General features: G+C 50.2%; 1 protein-coding gene and 1 long non-coding RNA gene across 3 annotated transcripts in view; both read left to right on the forward strand.

The window, feature by feature from the left end:
• Positions 1 to 8,746, forward strand: part of CGNL1 (cingulin like 1) — a 155,484-nt gene extending 146,738 nt beyond the window's left edge. Inside the window, exons 16-20 of the mRNA XM_027570815.2 lie at positions 2,426 to 2,509; positions 3,206 to 3,330; positions 4,260 to 4,368; positions 4,673 to 4,836; positions 5,883 to 8,746. Coding sequence (XP_027426616.2) covers positions 2,426 to 2,509; positions 3,206 to 3,330; positions 4,260 to 4,368; positions 4,673 to 4,836; positions 5,883 to 6,015 — 615 coding nt within the window. The 3' untranslated portion in view covers positions 6,016 to 8,746. The remainder of the gene's footprint in view (positions 1 to 2,425; positions 2,510 to 3,205; positions 3,331 to 4,259; positions 4,369 to 4,672; positions 4,837 to 5,882) is intronic.
• A 651-nt stretch (positions 8,747 to 9,397) lies between these two features.
• Positions 9,398 to 16,822, forward strand: LOC118357089. Of its 2 annotated transcripts, none has more exons than XR_004820144.1 (4): positions 9,398 to 9,570; positions 10,542 to 10,928; positions 11,361 to 11,481; positions 16,512 to 16,822. It is a non-coding gene; the product is annotated as an uncharacterized LOC118357089 (long non-coding RNA). The 2 variants fall into 2 exon arrangements; XR_004820145.1 differs by having other exon boundaries at positions 11,390 to 11,481.
• Positions 16,823 to 17,099: the final 277 nt, after the last annotated feature.

The following is a 17,099-nucleotide window of genomic DNA, read 5'->3' on the forward strand; positions in this document are numbered from 1 at the left end:
CAGAGGTGAGGTGGCTGAGGTCACACACAAGTGAACTCAGAGCCAGAGGAGAAGCCGGGCCTCCACTGCTCAGCTGTGGACTGACTTCCCATCACAGTGACAGTTTAACCGTGTTCCGGTGAACAGAACACTCTCCCCCGGGAGGCACATGGCAGTCCCGTGGCCCAGCCGTGCTGACGTCCTCCATGCTCCGTGTGCTGCGTCGGCCAGTTTGGAGGCCGTGCTCGGAGTGGGGCTGTGAGCCCGCATTCGTTAGCTGTGGACTTTGTGCTCATGTGGCAGTTACAGGAATATTCCAGCACCTTTGTAACAGGTGATTCTCGAGGGCTCTAGGGCCAGGCAGGGTGGGAGCTGGGCCATGGACGGAATTCTCCGTGCTCTGCCGGCTGACCCTTAGCATTGCTGACATTTTTTTCCCTGCAGTGCACAACGGTGCCCTAAGGAGATTGCCTTCTTCCCAGGTCTTGGTTTTTACATGACCGCTGTATTTGAACCCTAGATCCGTGTGAGGCCTTTGCACCAAGATGGTCCAGAGAGCCAGGGCAGGCGGAGTAGTGGGCTGTGAGTAGGCTTGGCCTGGGTTCTAGTTCTGCTCTCTCTGGTCGCATGTATCACTGCCCTGGGCATCAGTATCCCCCTGCTGTAGAATTCTGAATTCCCTTGACTTAGAAGCCTACTGGCCAGAAATGCAAAGATGTGAACATTTTTTTGTTTTGACCACACAGGTACTCCCTCACCTGTGGGCAGAGTCCCAGCCTCCTCCAGGTCCAGGTCCTGCCCATCACCAGCTTCATTCCTCAGCCCTCCCTGTCACCCACTCTGGGCCACCCACACCATGCTGCTTGTCATTCCCTGCATGCACTGTGGCAAGGACAGTGGGAGATGGGAGCAGATGCAAGCCTGTCCCAGCGTTTCCTCTTATTATTCCTCGCTCAGCCCCCAAGGTCTTGCTCTCTAGGCAGAGGGTGGGGGAGGGGTAGGCTTTTCCTTTACTGAGGTGCTTGTGCAGGTGGTGAAAATGCAAGTGGAGACCAGGCCGGTGAGACTGTTACAGGTGTACCCGGGGCATCCAGGGACTTGTTGGTGCACCTCTTACCCAGGCTGAACCTTATGAAGGAAGGGGTGGTTTTATTTTACTGGTTCACGCGGTCAGTTCTCCCGGCTTCTTCAGGCTGCCCTCTGCTGGACAGTCGTGGGAACAGGGTCTGGGGTTCGTGTCACTGCTGCTGAAAGCCCTCTGGGGATTGGGGAACAGAGGCAGGCCACGGGATTTCTTTCTGGGTACTGCTCCACTAGGCTCATTTCCTATTAACATAGATGAAATCCTCAGTAACGTTTAGCCTTTGCCAGGTCACCAAGAGCTGCCCAGTATTCTTGCTGACTTTTGTTTTTGTTACACGAAGGGAGAAATCTAGCAGCGTCTGAGATATGCTAAGTGTAGAAGCCTTTCCCGAAGTTTGAACTTAACCCTGCAGCAGTCAGGAACTCAGATGAGTGCTCGCTCTCCCTCTTACTAGTTGTGTAGATCTCAGGCAAGTTGGATCACTGGTTCATCCCCGGACGAATGATGCTCGGATGCTCAGTTTTAGCATCAGAAGTCCTGTGCCCCAAGAACATCCTCCGAGTTGGGCGAGCTGGCCGGGATGGTTGGGCACTATGCAAGTTGATGAGCTTCTCTACGCCCCAGTGCCCTCCGCAGAGATAGGATTACCTACTTCCTGGGGCTGTGGGGACAGTAATAGTGCTTGTGTAGTGCTAAGCAGGTGATTCCGTTTTCTGGAGCTGCCATAAATGGGGTGGCCTAGGACAGAAATTTATTATCTCGCAACTCCGGAGCCCCAAAGTCTGAAATCAAAGTGTCAGCAGAGCCTTGCTCTCTTTGGACCTGTAGGAGAATTCTCTGTTGCTTCTTCCGGGCTTCTGGCAGCTTTCTGGCTCTTCGGCATTCCCTGACCATAGATGCCTCCCTCCGGTCCTCCGTCCTCACGTGGCATTGCCTCTGTGTCTCTCTTCACGTGGCTGTCTCTTCTGGCTGCATGTCTGTCCCTGAGTCCGAATTTCCCCTTTTTATAAGGCCACCAGTCATATTGGATTAGGGCCTACCTTTATGACCTTATTTGAGCTTGGTTACCTCTGTAAAAACCCTATTTCCAAATAAGGTCATATCTTAGGTGCCAGGAGGTAGGACTTCAGTGTATCTCTTTAGGGGGCCGACCATTCAGCCCATAAGAGCGGGGTGTGCTATGACCGTTACCGTCGTTGGTATTGTTGTCTTTGCAATCATCACGAAACCATCTCCAAGAGGAGATGGCATGATGAAGAGAAGCTGGCTTGGTGGTTGGAATTCGGTACCCAGGGACCATATCCTCACGAAGGATACAGAGACAGCACCTCTAACTGCTGGGCTTTGTTCTCCTGGGTGCAGATGGAGCAGATGAGGAGTGAGCTCCTGCAGGAGAGAGCTGTCAAGCAGGACTTGGAGTGTGACAAGATTTCTCTGGAGAGGCAGGTGAGGCTGGTCTTGGATTAGACCCCCTCAGCGGGGGCTCCTTTGCATGACACCCCAAGAACTCTGGGGCCTGACTCACCTGAGAGGTGGAGGTGTTCTGAAGGCCTTTTCCGGAGAGGTTTTCCCAATAATATTAAATCTGCTTGGAGGTTGAACAGCTAGGGGAGGAGGAATTGTGGGTGGCGTCTTCTAGATCCTAAGAGGGCTAAATTCTGACATAAAGGGAATGAAAAAGAGCCACGAGTTGCCAACAGAGCTTATTGGAATCGTTTCTTTTTGTTTTGTTTTGTTTTGTTTTGGAATCGTTTCTTTTACATGCTATTCATGTAAATTCTTCACTGAATATCCTATATGATCTTGGCAAAGGAGACTGTTTCTCCTGCCATCCCTACCCCCCCCCCAATAGTTTTATACAAAAACAAGGCCACGCCTGTTTGCCTGATATCCAGGAGTCCTATGATGGCCAAAGATTTCGCTTGGGCTCAGGAGGGAATGTGGTAGAATCTCTTCTCAGCGTGCCAGGAGTGGAGTGCAAGGCCTTTCCCTAGAGACATGCCCGCTTCCCCCGGTCCCCCGGGGCCATGCATCCTGTGTGGAGGGTGGGCTCATCGCAGTTGCTGACCACGTGCTGGCTCCACCCTGCACAGAGAGCACAGCAGACGCACAACCCCTCACAGCATCCCTGTCTGATTCTAGAACAAGGACTTAAAGAGCCGGATTATCCACCTGGAAGGCTCCTACAGGTCCAGCAAAGAGGGGCTGGTGGTGCAGATGGAGGCCAGGATCGCTGAGCTGGAGGACCGTCTGGAGAGCGAGGAGAGGTGAGCCTGGCCAGCCGAGGTGCAAAGGCCCTGTGAGTAGTGGTGTCCACACTGCAGAGCATGTTCCCATTTGTGCCCCTTCCTGTCCTTATGAGCCTTCCCGTGAGGAAGGTGGAGCAAGTGCAATAGGCGAGAAAAGCAAGACCGGTGCCAGTAAGTACTGGGGAAGGTAGCCGGGCTGAATATTGGCCAGCGGACTATAGCGCAGGCATCCCACACCTGAGCCCACAGCTTCCACGCTGTGCTGGCTGCTCCTTTCCACTCCTCGTATGACAGGCTGCCTCATCAGCTACTGAGTCTAAGCTGGATTAGAGGCAGGGGGTCCACTCTGCCCCAGGGGCCAGAGGTGTTGGAGCAGAGAGGCCCAGTGCTGGCTCAGAAATGGGCAGGACCCCCACAAGTGGGTGGAAGACACTTGGGATCAGAGGGCCCCCCCTCCTCTCTAGCAGATTCTCTGCAACTGGCTCCGAGATCATAGCCCGAGGGCCAGCCAGCACCCGGTTGAGCCTGACTGGCCTCTGTTCTTACTCCTGGCCCCTCAGGGGTGAGGTATGTGTGCATATAGCACTGTACATTATCCATTCCTAGTAGGACTTTGGGGCTGGGCTAGAGCAGCCTGGAGTAGACCCATGCCACTCATACTCGGGCAGTCGGGGACCCTCTGCCTTGCAAAGTAAAGCTTGGGACTGGAAGAACGCAGGGCAGCTCCAGTCCCAACTCTGCCTGTCACTGGCTCTGTGGCCTCGGGCAAGTCGCTCCCCTTCGTGGAGCCCCCGTTTCCTCCCGGACTGACCGCTGTGTGTCTCCAACCCTAAGTCACGAGTTGACCAGGCCGCTTGGCAGGAGCTTCCTTGCCTCCACAGCCTGGCCAGGGCCTCCTGTGGGGCTGGATGAGAGGGTCCTTGGTTCTGTTCCCCCTGCCCCTCTAGGGACCGGGCCAGCCTCCAGCTCAGCAACCGCCGGCTGGAGCGGAAGGTGAAGGAGCTGGTGATGCAGGTGGATGATGAGCACCTGTCACTGACTGATCAGAAGGACCAGGTGAGGGACCCTTATTCTCAGATTTTTCCGCCCCAGGCGGGCGGGTGATAGAGTTGTAGAGACTGAGTCATGTCTTCCCCTCTCCCCAGGTACATTGTAGACCAATGGGGCCTTTCTAGCCTCCTTTAGCAGGGGGTTCAGCAACCCTCAGCCCCGAAGCTGAGACCAGTTGCTCCCTTTGCCACTTCTTGGTCGCCTGGGGAGACGGCGGCTGGACTGCAGGCCTCTCTGTGCTGGACTTTTCTCCATCCCCGCTGGGCTGGGTGACCAGCTGGCGCTCAACCTGCCTTCTCTCCCAATGCAGCTGAGCTTGCGCTTGAAAGCCATGAAGCGACAAGTGGAGGAGGCCGAGGAGGAGATCGACAGACTAGAAAGTTCTAAAAAGAAGCTGCAGAGGGAGCTGGAGGAGCAGATGGATGTGAACGAGCAGCTGCAGGGACAGCTCAATGCCATGAAGAAGGACCTAAGGTGGGCGAGTGTGGCGGCCCCACGGGCACCGTGATCCCCCTGACATTTGAGGAGAGCTCGACACTGTCAGGGCATGCTCACTGCTGGTGTCTGACGCCAGTTCCTTGTCGCCTCTCGGGGTTATCCCATCCTAGAGTTGCACCCACATCCACTTCGGCCACCCGACATGTGTCATCCCTATACCAATCCCCTGCTGTCAGCCAGACAGATTTCATCCCTCTTGTCCATAAGGGGAAACTGAGGCTCAGAGCAGGAGACCTAGCTCATACCACCCTGGAGGGGGCAGCCCCTAGACCAGCCCTTAGGAGTCCTGCTTTTAGGGAGAAATAAGATAAGGTTTGGCTTCATATCCCCATGAAGACTAGACTCTCTTGGGCCTGGTCTCAGGAGAGAGCTGCCTCTAAAGCCCCCCTGCCGTGAGTAGAAGGGGCCTGGGATGGGGCTCACTTTCCCTGCCCCAGGGTCACTTGGGTACAGGGTGAGATTAAGTTCATGCTCATCCATAGAGCTGAGCCTTTCTCAGAGGCTATGCAGGTAGCACAGGTGGTTCTCTTGTAAATGGACAGAAGACCCCAGCCCGTTGAGAATCCTATAAATAGGGCCTGTTTAAGAGCCTGGCCCCAGGGCTGGCATTAGGGTGCACCATTTTAGGGAGCACCAAAAATCTTAGTAATCAAGATAGATAATTCACGCGCTATTATATAAAGTGAATGCAAACAACCCATGGTGAGCAAGATATCAAAATTTTTAATTAAGATGGGATCAATAACAGCACCCTGATGAGACGTATCGTAGCTTGAGGCAAAAGGAAAAATCAGCACTGCTGAACTTGTCCCAAACCCCGTCCAGCCCTCCCCGGCAACACCGGCCGCCTGCAGGCAGTTTGCTCCCTTTTGCTGAAGGAACTGTCAGGTGCAGACCGGTTCACGTGCTTCTGTGGCAGCCAGAGGGTGGAGAGATGGGAACCCCAGACCCTTCCTTCATCCCCCGATCAGAGACAAACAGCAGCCCAGGGCCAGGACACATGCCCCCTGTTGTTTCGGCAGACTTAAGAAGCTGCCAAGCAAGGTGCTGGACGACACAGATGATGATGACCTCAGTACGGATGGGGGGAGCCTCCACGAGGTGCCGCTGAGCCACATCTTCCCCAAGGACAGCGCTGCCACCAGCCAGATGTGAGGCCCCTTCTGGGGCTGCAGTGACGGCCCATCATGCCTCGCAGGGCCCAGCAGCCAGCCACCCACAGCGGAGAGCAGGAGAGGCAGCGTCTATGCGGAGCCAAGACCCAAGACCCGTGCGCCTCCTCCTCACAGAACAGGCCGACTCCTCCACGTTGCATTCCTCCCGGCGTCTCTGAGTTGGTAGCGCACCTCTCCTCGCTCAGACAGGTAGCAGTTTAAATGTTGGCGCCTGAGGCATAGGAACCACCACTCACTGTGGGTTTGGAGGCTCTATTTCAGCAGGAGGAAGCCCGGATTCTGCATAGCTGTCTGCCGCACCGTTGGCAATGGTGCCCCTGCCCCCTCCTCCCTCCCTGGCCAAGGAAAAGGGTCCAAAAGGCTAGTTGTTATTTAATAGCCATTGTGCAGGGGAGGAGATGATGCATAGACTGTACATATTTGGATCCAGATTCTCCTGGGCTGCAGCTGTTCCGTTGTGGAATGTTACAGAAGCTTCTTAGGATGGCTTGTTTGTAAACTCCACACATCTGTCTTATTATTTTTTAAAACATGGAGCTACAAGGTTTTAAGTATGAAGACATAGAGATGAGAGAGAGAGAGGGTAGAATACAGACTACTTTTGACATCAGAGTTGGAAAAAAGGAATTGTGGTGGTGATAAGGCACAGTTAATCCTGAGAAGAGAAATTCAAGTGGCCTTGGTGAACAACTTACGGGGGAGAGAAAGTCAGAAGGTCACAGGTATCTGTGGCCCTGCCTACTTATTTTATATAGAATGTTGTTACAATTTCTGAACCATGCTGAGACAAATTCCCAGTCACCAACTGCAATTTCGTTTCCACAGTTGGGGTGGGGAGACTTGTAAATAAGGTTTTCGACAAATCATGTGGTTTCTGGAGGGTTGGGGTCCTCCTGTCGTTTCTTACTGGTCCTTTCCTCTGTCCATCCATGTCAGGCCTCCAGGTAGCCTCCTCTGGCCGATGGTTGCTGGGTAGGGAGTGGGAGGGTGTGAGGAAGAGGCGGGCAGTGTCCAGGAAGGTCATGGGGGGAGGCGGGAGAGGGGTAAGCGGGCCCGTGTGGGTGTGGGGGGGAAGGAAGAGAGAGGGAAGTTCGTGAAAGCCGGGGGATGTGTAGACAAGGGGTATGTTGAGCTGGATCTCGAGTTTATGTCAGGAAAGTGAGGGGAAAAAAGTCAGGAGGTGCAGACCGGAAGGCTCCTCCTGGCTTCCTGGGACGGAGGGACGTGGGCTGGCACCAGGCATGAAGTAAGCGGAATTGGGCGAGGGCACATTGCTGGGGCAGCATTACAGGGAGTGTGGAATTGGGAACTTGCAGTCTTGTAGTATCCCAGTACTTCCTTCTGGCCTTCCTGGTGTCACCTCCCACTGCGACTGGTCCCATGGATGGCCAGAGGCCAAGTCCAGGCACAGCCGGACCCCCACAGGTCAGGGCCAGAGCAGGCAGCTCAGTAGGGCCACGGATGTGTCTATACACGGGGGTGGAGAGGATCGTGTTCAGTTGGGTTGGGGACCAGGGTCAGAGAGCATTGTGTTCAGTTGGGTTGGCGTGTCCCCAGGTATCCTAAGAGACGGGAAGCCCGTGGACCAGAGAACTCCATGACAGTTACCGTGAGGAGCAGGGAGCTTCAGTGCCCTAGCTATACCAGGGCACAGAGCCCACTGAACAGGATTCAGAGTGATCAGCCTGCTTTAAGGGCAGGTGTCACCCCACCCCTGCCTCCGCAACAGGTGAGGCTCCTGGAGGCAGGACAGCCCCACCTCTGCTGGCTTAGAGTGCTTCTCGCCTCTGCTTATTCATTTAAGGTGCAGAGAGATTGCTCCCTTTCACCATTCATTCATTAAGCCAATATTGATTGGGTGTCCACCATGTGTCAGACACGGTCCTTGGCACTGGGAATCCAGCAGTGAATAAAACAGACCCAAATCCCCTCCTGGAGTGCAGGACAATGGTCCTACCAATGGACACTGAGGCCTAGCCCCTCTGTACTCAGCCCTGGAGTGCCTCTGTCCTCTTGGGGACACAACAAGCCTGATTCACTGGAATTCCCTGGGGGTTCTCCGAGGGAGAACCCTGCTGCTTCCACCCACTGTCATTAGCTGTATGCCAAGAAGTTTGCCCACGAATGCCTCAGCCCACTCATAACTACAGGTGGGACAGGAGAAGGTCAGAGGTGCAAGAACGTGGCAGGAGTGGGGGTGGCGAGTGTCTATCTGGGGTTTGTGAGAAAGTCACTGTTTCTGGCAGTTCCTCGTGGTCACCAGGAGGCTGGCTGCAAGAGGCGAACGTGCCCATGGAAAGAGAACAGAGATCCCTGTTCAGAGGGTTGCAACCTCATGGTAAAAGATGGGCTGTTGTAAATGTTAACAAAGGCATCAGCCTACACGGGCTTGGTGCTGGAGGTGAGGCGTGCCGGGGAGCAGGGTGGGAAGAGCATCAGGCTGGGCCTTGAGAAATGTTTTCAAGTCCTCACTCTTCTTGCCCCAGTGACCTTGACGGGGGTGACCTTGATGGGGCGGGGGGGGGGGGGGGGGCGTGTGCTCTCAGAGCGCAAGATTGCCTGGAATACATGAGGACCATGGCTCAAGGTCCTTTCCAGCTCTGACATGCTATCATTCTTTGATTTTATTATATACTCATTTTCTTTCCTGTTTATTACTTTAAGAACTAACCCTACTCAAGAATATTTTCTTTAGCTAGCTTAAAAAAAAAGAAAATATTTTATTTAATAAACCAATATGTGGCCTAATGCAATGCCAAGGAGACAATCATCATATATCTTTATAATTTTTTTTTTTCCTGCTTCGGAGTGTCCTTTGACAAACGCAAGAAGCTTTATTCTGTTGTGCTTTGGCTTTGGGGATGTTTGATTGCTTTGGTTTGTCATGGGGAAGAGATGTTGTGGGCAGCTACCTCCATGTATGTGAACTGGATAAAGCAGGATTGCCTTTCAAATAAATGGTATCATCCGACAGGAATCTTGACTGTGCCATTATTTTAACTCCCTTGTTTTCTCCAGAGCTTGGTTCCGTGTCCAGCAAGAAACAGCCAAGGTGAATGGCTGGAGGCTGCTTGAGGAAGTGGAACGCAGTGGCCTTTCATGCCCAGAACCAGTTTCTGAAATTAGAAGGATGGGAGCGGGTCTGTGGTAAACACTGGGAGAATTAACATGCCTGCAGATGGTGATGTTCTGAGAAATCCAGCCTGCCCATTTGCAGAAAAAGGCAACATGGGAAGTGCGTTCATAACTGAGGATAAACAGACACGCTCTGTTTATTCCTTGTGCCTAAACTAAAATCGGTTCTCCTACCATCAGAGTTGACACATGATCTCTCTTGATCGATAGCCGGCTGACAGCAAGTACCAGGGTCCCCATTTTACAGGAAAGGGTTCCTTCTCCACAAAGGGACCTACACAGCTGGTTCTTCGTCCTCAGATACAGTCTCTGCCCTGTCCTCTGGAGGCCAATCCCTGCCGGCCCTGGGGTCCCTCCATGACCTATGGCTGCTCTGTTGGGGGTCAGCCAGGAGCAGCAGGTAGGGGTTGGATATTTCTCTGTTATCTTTCTCTGCTTCATGCAACATTTTTGGCGGTGGCTCCTACGGGGGGATGGGGTTCCCTCGTGACTCCAGCTTCCACAGGACTTGGGTGACCCTACCTCCCCCTTGTGCCTCTGGTCCTAAAGGTGGTCCTGGCTTCCTGTCGCTGTTCCTCTGGGTCCCTCAGCGGCCGTGGCGGGTTCCCACAACACTGTCTACCCTCCAGTGCGGCTTTTAACTAAACTCTTTGGGCCCCTGCAAGGGGGTGCTGTTTACTGCCCTGAGCTCTACCCACTGCCCCCTCACCCCCACTGATGTAAATATCCCGCCCACCCAGCTATGCTGCAGCCTTAGGCTCCTCTTATTCTGACTAAAGGGAGCATCTCAGATATAAATGAGATTCTCTTTTTTTTTTTTTTTTAAGATTTTATTTATTTATTTGACAGAGAGAGACAGCGAGAGCAGGAACACAAGCAGGGGGAGTGGGAGAGGGAGAAGCACGCTTCCCGCGGAGCAGGGAGCCCAACGTGGGACTCGATCCCAGGACCCTGGGATCATGACCTGAGCCGAAGGCAGACGCTTAACGACTGAACCACCCAGGCGCCCCATAAATGAGATTTTTAAATTTTAATAAGTCATCAAAGGCTTTGCATAAATGCTGTTTGCTTTTTTCTTTAAGGTCGGGTTTACTGAGGTATCATTTTGTCATTTCTGGTAAAAGGTGCCCTGTCTGGTATTATCTCCTTTTGAAACTATATCTAGGCCCCTTTCCTTGGTTCCCCCCGCCAGGGTCCTCTTGGTGGGGATAGGAGACCCAAGGGGAGCCCAGAGCCAAAGGGAAAAGTCCTTTGGCACCCTTGTCTGCATTCTTGACATTCCTTCCTTGAATTTGTTGATAGCAGCTGTGATCCTGTCTTTGTTGCTAGATAGTCATTAACCAGAAAATTTTCTAAATTTTCATATGGCAGGGGGAAATGACCTGACTGCCAGTTCCTGCCAGGGGCTGAACAACCCCACAGGCAGGTGGGGTGCCTGGCTCTGTCGAGGGATCCGCATGCCTTGACCGTACTCTCAGACCTGTCGAATACCAGGCGCTGAAAATCACCACGGGCATTCATGCCTGTCTCCGTGAGCAAAGCAAGGTTTGAGCGTGTGCCCCTTACCAGCGGTCCCAAAAGACACTCAACAATACTGCCTATTGTGCGGGGGTTGTTTGCAAGTTTCCCACCACACGGAATCCCACTTGCTCTCACAGCAGATTGTCAGTGACTCTTTGGGTGTGGGGAGCATGATTCCAGAGGTCTTCTGGGTGCACAGAATTAAACAATTTCATGAGAAAGCAGAAATTTCGACAGGTAAGGAATCGGAGGCTGTAAGTCACATCTGGAGTGGGGATCCCCCCTGGGAGTAGAACCTGCCACCCCGGGCCAGGTGCTGTAGCAGATACAAGGTTTAAGCCACAGTCTGGCACCCGTAGGAGCTTACAGTGCAATTATCAAAATGGGGATTATTAAACTAAGTGGAAATTAGATTTAAGTATTAAATCTTCCCTATGTTTATGGCATGCCAAATTTGTCTCTTCCCATTTATAGTCCCTGACCTTCCCCAGGGCACACCGTTGGAGGTGGAGGTGCAGGACCAGAGTCTGGGTCTGGTTCTGGGGCTCACACTCTGCCCCCAGGAAGCTCGGCTGCCCCTCCCCCCACACTCACTGCCCTGGAGGGCAGAGGTCTTTCATTTGATCCCGAATTAGAGACCCTCAGGCCTCCTGATCTTTCCTCTTTCAGATCCCCCTCAGGTGTGAATTTCTTTGCAGCTCCACCACCTTTGCCGGCCTGCACTCAGTGCTGCAATCAGAGGCAGGTAGAAATCAAATTAGCCTTTGAAGCCACAGAGCTCACGGACAAGGTGAGTCACAGATTTTTAGCTGCTCATCTAACCCAACCATTTCTGGTTCCACTTGCTGCTGGATCTCTCATGTTACCTTCAACGACCTCTTGGTGCTGTGCTGACCTTTCCTGTCTGGGGTGGGATGGCTGCTCAAGGTGGTCGCTGGGCCTTGCCACTCCCTCGTTGCATGGAAGGTGGTCTTTCAGAAACATCAGCAAGTCCTGGAATTTGGATGGTTCCCGGGGAACATTCATCTTCCCAACCCCAGACTGCTCTCTGGTGAGATCCTTCTAGAGCCGTATATAACAATACTCTTCATTGTGTAGTGTCCCTTTCATGTTAGTTTTACATTCAAAACTGCACTTGCGATCTGAAATCAGCAGATTGTTCTCAACAGAACACTCTCCACTGAGGTCACTAAGAAAACCCCTCACCCGAGAATTGCTCTTTGAAGAGTACCAGGTGGTTGGGCTGGAGTCTGAAACCCCTGGGCTTGATAGTGGGCTGCCTTCCCGGAGGTGACAGCATAGTTTCTGCGAGTGTGGGAGGAGCAGTCCCAGTGGGAATGGGCTCTGGATCCTTACAAGTGGGCGGAGGCCACCTTGTGTCTAGGGAAGGGGGGGAGAGTCCCTAAATAAATAAACGTAAAAAAAAAGATCTTATGGAGAAAAATGATAGCATAAACTCCAATACAGTTAACATAGAGTGTTATGTTAGTATCAGGTGTACAATATAGTAATTCAACAATTCTATACATTACTATTTATCATGGCAATTGTGCTTTTAATCACCTTCACCTGTTTTACCCATCCCCCCCCCATCGACCTCTCCTGGTAGCTATCAGTTTGTTCTCTAGAGTTAAGAGTCTATTTTTGGTTTGTCTCCTTTTTTTTTTTTGTTCATTTCTTTTGTTTCTTAAATTCCACATATGAGTAAAATCATATGGTATTTGTCTTTCCCTGAATGACTTATTTCGCTTAGTGTTACACTCTCTAGATTCATCCATGCTGTTGCAAATGGCAAGATTTCATTTTTTTATGGCTGAATAATATTGCATTCTCTCTCTATATATCACATCTTTATCCATGCATCTATCGATGGACACTTGAGCTGTTTCCATAATTTGGCTATTATAAATAATGCTGCAGTAAACATAGGGGTGTATGTATCTTTGAATTGGTGTTTTCATATTCTTTGGGAAAATACCCAGTTGTGGAATTATTGGATCTTTTGGTAATACTATTTTTAATTCTGGGGGGATCTTCTTCTACAATGGCTCTACCAGTCTGCATTCCCACCAACAGTGCATGAGAGTTCCTTTTTCTCCACATCCTCGCCAGCACTTATTTCTTGTGTTTTTTATTTTAGTCATTCTGACAGGTATGAGATGATACCTCATTGTGATTTTGATTTGCATTTCCCTGATGATGAGTGATGTTGAATATCTTTTCCTGTGTCTGTTGGCCATCTGTATGTCTTCTCTGGAGAAATGTCTGTTCATGTCTTCTGCCGTGTTGTGTAAGTTCTTTATAAATTTTGAATACCAACCCTTTATCAGATATGTCATCTGCAAATATCTTCTCTCATTCAGTAGATTGTCTTTTAGTTTTGTTGATTGTTTCCTTCGCTGTGCAGGAGCTTTTTATTTTGATGTAGTTCCAGTAGTTTTTGCTTTTGTTTCCCTTGCCTCAGGAGACAAATCTAGAAAAATGTTGCTATGGCTGATGTCAGTGAAATTCCTGTCCTGCTCTCTTCTAGGATTTTTATGGTTTCAGGTCTCACATTTAGGCCTTAATCCATTTTGAGTTTATTTTTGTGTATGGTGAAAGAAAGCAGTCCAGTTTCATTCTTTTTCATGTAGCTGTCCGGTTTTCCCAACACCATTTGTTGAAGAGACTTTTTCCCATTGGCTGTTCTTACCTCCTTTGTCAAAGATTCATTGACCATATAATCATGGATTTATTTCTGGGCTTTCTATTCTGTTCTATTCATGTGTGTGTCTGTTTTTGTGCCAGTACCACACTGTTTTGATTACTATAGCTTTAAGTCTGGATTTGTGATACCTCCAGTTTTGTTTTTCTTCTTTAAGTTTGCTTTGGCTAATCTCTCATTCTCTCTCTCTCTCTCAAATAAATAAATAAAATCTTTAAAAAAAAAAGATTGCTTTGGCTATTCAGGTTTTGTGGTTCCATACAAATTTTAGGATTCTTTGTTCTATCTAGTTCTGTGAAAAATAGTGTTGGTGGTTTTTTTTTTTTTTAAGTAGGCTCCATGCCCAGTGTGGAGCCCAACATGGGACTCAAACTCATGACCCCAAGATCAAGACCTGAGCTGAAATCAAGAGTTGGACACTCAACTGACTGAGACACCCAGGTGTCCTGCTGTTGGTATTTTGATAGGGACTGCATTAAATCTCTAGGTTGCTTAGGGTAGTATGGACATTTTAAATAATATTTGTTTTTCTAATCCATGAGCATGGACTATGTTTCCATTTGTTTGTCTTCAATTTCCTTCATCAATTGTTTATAGTTTCTAGAGTATAAGTCTTTTACCTTATTGGTTAAAGTTTAATTTTAGGTATTTATTATTTTTGGTGCAATTGTAAATGGGACTGTATTCTTAATTTCTTTCTACTATTTCATTATTAGTGCATAGAAATGCAGCAGATTTCTGTGTATTGATTTTGTATTCTGTGACTTTAGTGAATTCATTTATCAGTTCTAGTAGTGTTTTGGTGGAACCTTTAGGGTTTTCTATATATAGTATGTCTTCTGCAAATAGTGAAAGTTTTACTTCTTCCCCACCAATTTGGGTGCCTTATGTCTTTTTTTTTTTTTTTTTTCTCCCTGATTGCTGTGGCTGCAGGACTTTCAGTACTCTGTTGAATAAAAGTGGTAAGAGTGGACATTCTTGTCTTGTTCCTGACCTTAGGGGAAAAGTTCTGTTTTTTACCATTGAGTATGATGTTAACTGTGGGCTTTATTATGTTGAGGTGTGTTCTCTCTAAACCTACTTTGTTGAGGGTTTTTTTTATCATGAATGTATGTTATGCTCTGTCAAATGTTTTTTTCTGCATCTATTGAAATGATCATATGGCTTTTATCATCTCTCTCGTTGATGTGACGTATCACGTTGATTGATTTGCAAATATTGAGCCACTCTTGCATCCCAGGAATAAATCCACTTGATCGTGGTGAATGATTTTTTTTTTTTAATGTACAGGAATGATTCTTTGTGAACATCTGAAATCCCTTAATAGGGTGGAAGCTGCAATTGGGCAGACACCCATGGGCCAGGAATCTTTGCACTTTATCTGATTTAATGTGTGCCTTGTGAGGGGGTAGTGTTACCCCTTTCACATTTGGGGAACATGTGCAGAAAGAGAGATAATGTGTCCAAAGTCACGAGCTGTAAATAGTGGAGCTGGAAGAAAGCCCCTGGTCAGCTGACCTTGCAACCCAGAGCTTCCCCGTACCTTGGCCATTCTCCCTTGCTGCCCCTCTGAAACAGTCACCACTGATGTCCCTAGACTTCCCTAGCTGAGGCCATTAGGCCCAAAGTCTGGGTGGTTTATCTGAGGTCACAGAGCCCCAACCTCTGGACTGCAAGTCTGCACATGGAGCATAAGGCCTGCCCGCTCCTTTCTGCACGCCCCCATCCTGCCATTTGCAGGCTGCCAGCCTGGCCAACCTCAGGGCCCTGTGGTCCTTTCAGGATGTGCTTGTTTTCCAGGAAAGGACTTGGAGATTAAGATAAACAAGGTGTCTCCGGTTAAATGCCCCTTGGCCTTTGGAAGGGCCTGACTGATAAGCCTGTGGTCCGACTCCTTGGTTTGCCTAGTTCCATCTCTGGGGCTGGGGCTGCCTGGCCTTTCATGGGGTGCCAGGGGTTCCCCACAGTTCCCAGCCTGTCAGTGGTCATGAATCCGGGGCTCTTGGAGTTCTGTACAGGGCTCCCTGAAGAGCTAGGCAAGGGAAATTGGATCTGTAAAAGGTAACAGGCACCCTCGGGCTCCTGGCTCCTCTCGAAGGAGATAGGCCATGTCGCAGTCCAGTCTCCCTGGGGAGATTCTCTTGGCATTTAGATGATGAAGGACTAGAAAACAGAACTGGCTTCCACTCAACCTGCCTGCCACCTCCTCTTCTGACCAGCTATGATCCAAAGCCCCGACTCCCAAGCAGCGTTCGTTCCTGATGCACACGTGGCTTCCCAAACCAGCTTCGTTTTCTGAAATGAGTAACGGTCGCTACTGTCTCCTCCCCTCAAGGCCATTTTTTTCCTTTGTGTGTTTCATTGCTGCTGGATTCTTTTTTTTTTTTTTTAAGATTTTATTTATTTATTTGACAGAGAGAGACACAGCGAGAGAGGGAACACAAGCCAGGGGGAGCAGGAGAGGGAGAAGCAGACTTCCCGCGGAGCAGGGAGCTGGACCTGGGGCTTGGTCCCAGGACCCTGGGATCATGACCTGAGTGGAAGGCAGACACTTAACGACTGAGCCACCCAGGCGCCCCTTGCTGCTGGATTCTAAAATTCAAGTACAGAGTGCTTGTGCGCTCACTAAAATTAGTTGGCCTTCCCAAGCCCCATGGAAAGGTTAGGTGTGCCCAAGATAAACTGGACTCGTTCAGCCCTGTGATGGTCAGAGGCGTGCAGCCCCGGGGGCCGAGGGGATATTTCTGAGAAGTGCTGGTGTGCGTCCAGAGCTTGCTCCCCAGCTGTTAGGAGGTCAGCTGTGGAGTTAGTCCTTGTGGCTTTGCTACCAACATCAGCAAAAAAGACATTTAGGAAGCATCAAATATGAAGGAGACCGAAATGCACAAGGGTAACACGACATCAGATCTCTGCGAGTTCTAGTTGAGTTTGGGTGTGTTCTTTGTTTGTTTGTTTGTTTGTTTGTTTAAGGAATTTGTGTTCCCACCACCGAGAATTAACAGTGGCTAACATTGGGTCATATCTGCTTCCCATATATAAATAAAATGTTACGGAGAAAGTTGAAGATTTCTCCCTTTGTCCCTCACTCCCTGCTCTTTCTTTTTCTCCCTCCAAAGGCAACCACTATTGAGAGAATCAGCCGGTTGTGTCAGTGTCCAGGATCAGTGAAGCGAGGGACGAGTGGAGGTGAGAGCCCTAGAGAGAGATGGAAGCTGCACTGGGGAGTGGGGAGAACCCCTCCCCCCAAGGGGCATACTTGACTAATGGCGTGGTGGTTAAGCTGCCTTCTAATGGTGAACCCAGATGAGCAGGGCCCTGGTTTGACTGAATTGGAATGTCCACATTTGGGATGTTGCCCCAGAGATACTCCTTCTCCTTCCTTACCCCTCTGTCTCTCAAATATGGTGGACAGATATTAAAGAAAATGGATTTGAAGGAACACCCAGTGATTTGCCTGTTTGGGAAGTGGCGTTTTCAGCTTGCCTGTGGTGCCCACAAGCCTAGTTCCAGGCTCACAAAGACCAAGGTCTCACTGGCTATCTGCCCTAGGGAACAAAGAGTGGTGGCATCCTCTGTCATCCCTGGACACACCCAGCCTTGGCTGCTGCCTCGACGGGCCCTGGTGCTTGCAACCTTTCTTGGATGGTCAGACGGGTGAAGAGGGCACCATGCACATCACTCAGGGCCGGCTGGGGGCTGGCTGC

The sequence above is a fragment of the Zalophus californianus genome, chromosome 6 (genome assembly GCF_009762305.2).
Source record: "Zalophus californianus isolate mZalCal1 chromosome 6, mZalCal1.pri.v2, whole genome shotgun sequence".
NCBI classification, from domain to species: domain Eukaryota; kingdom Metazoa; phylum Chordata; class Mammalia; order Carnivora; family Otariidae; genus Zalophus; species Zalophus californianus.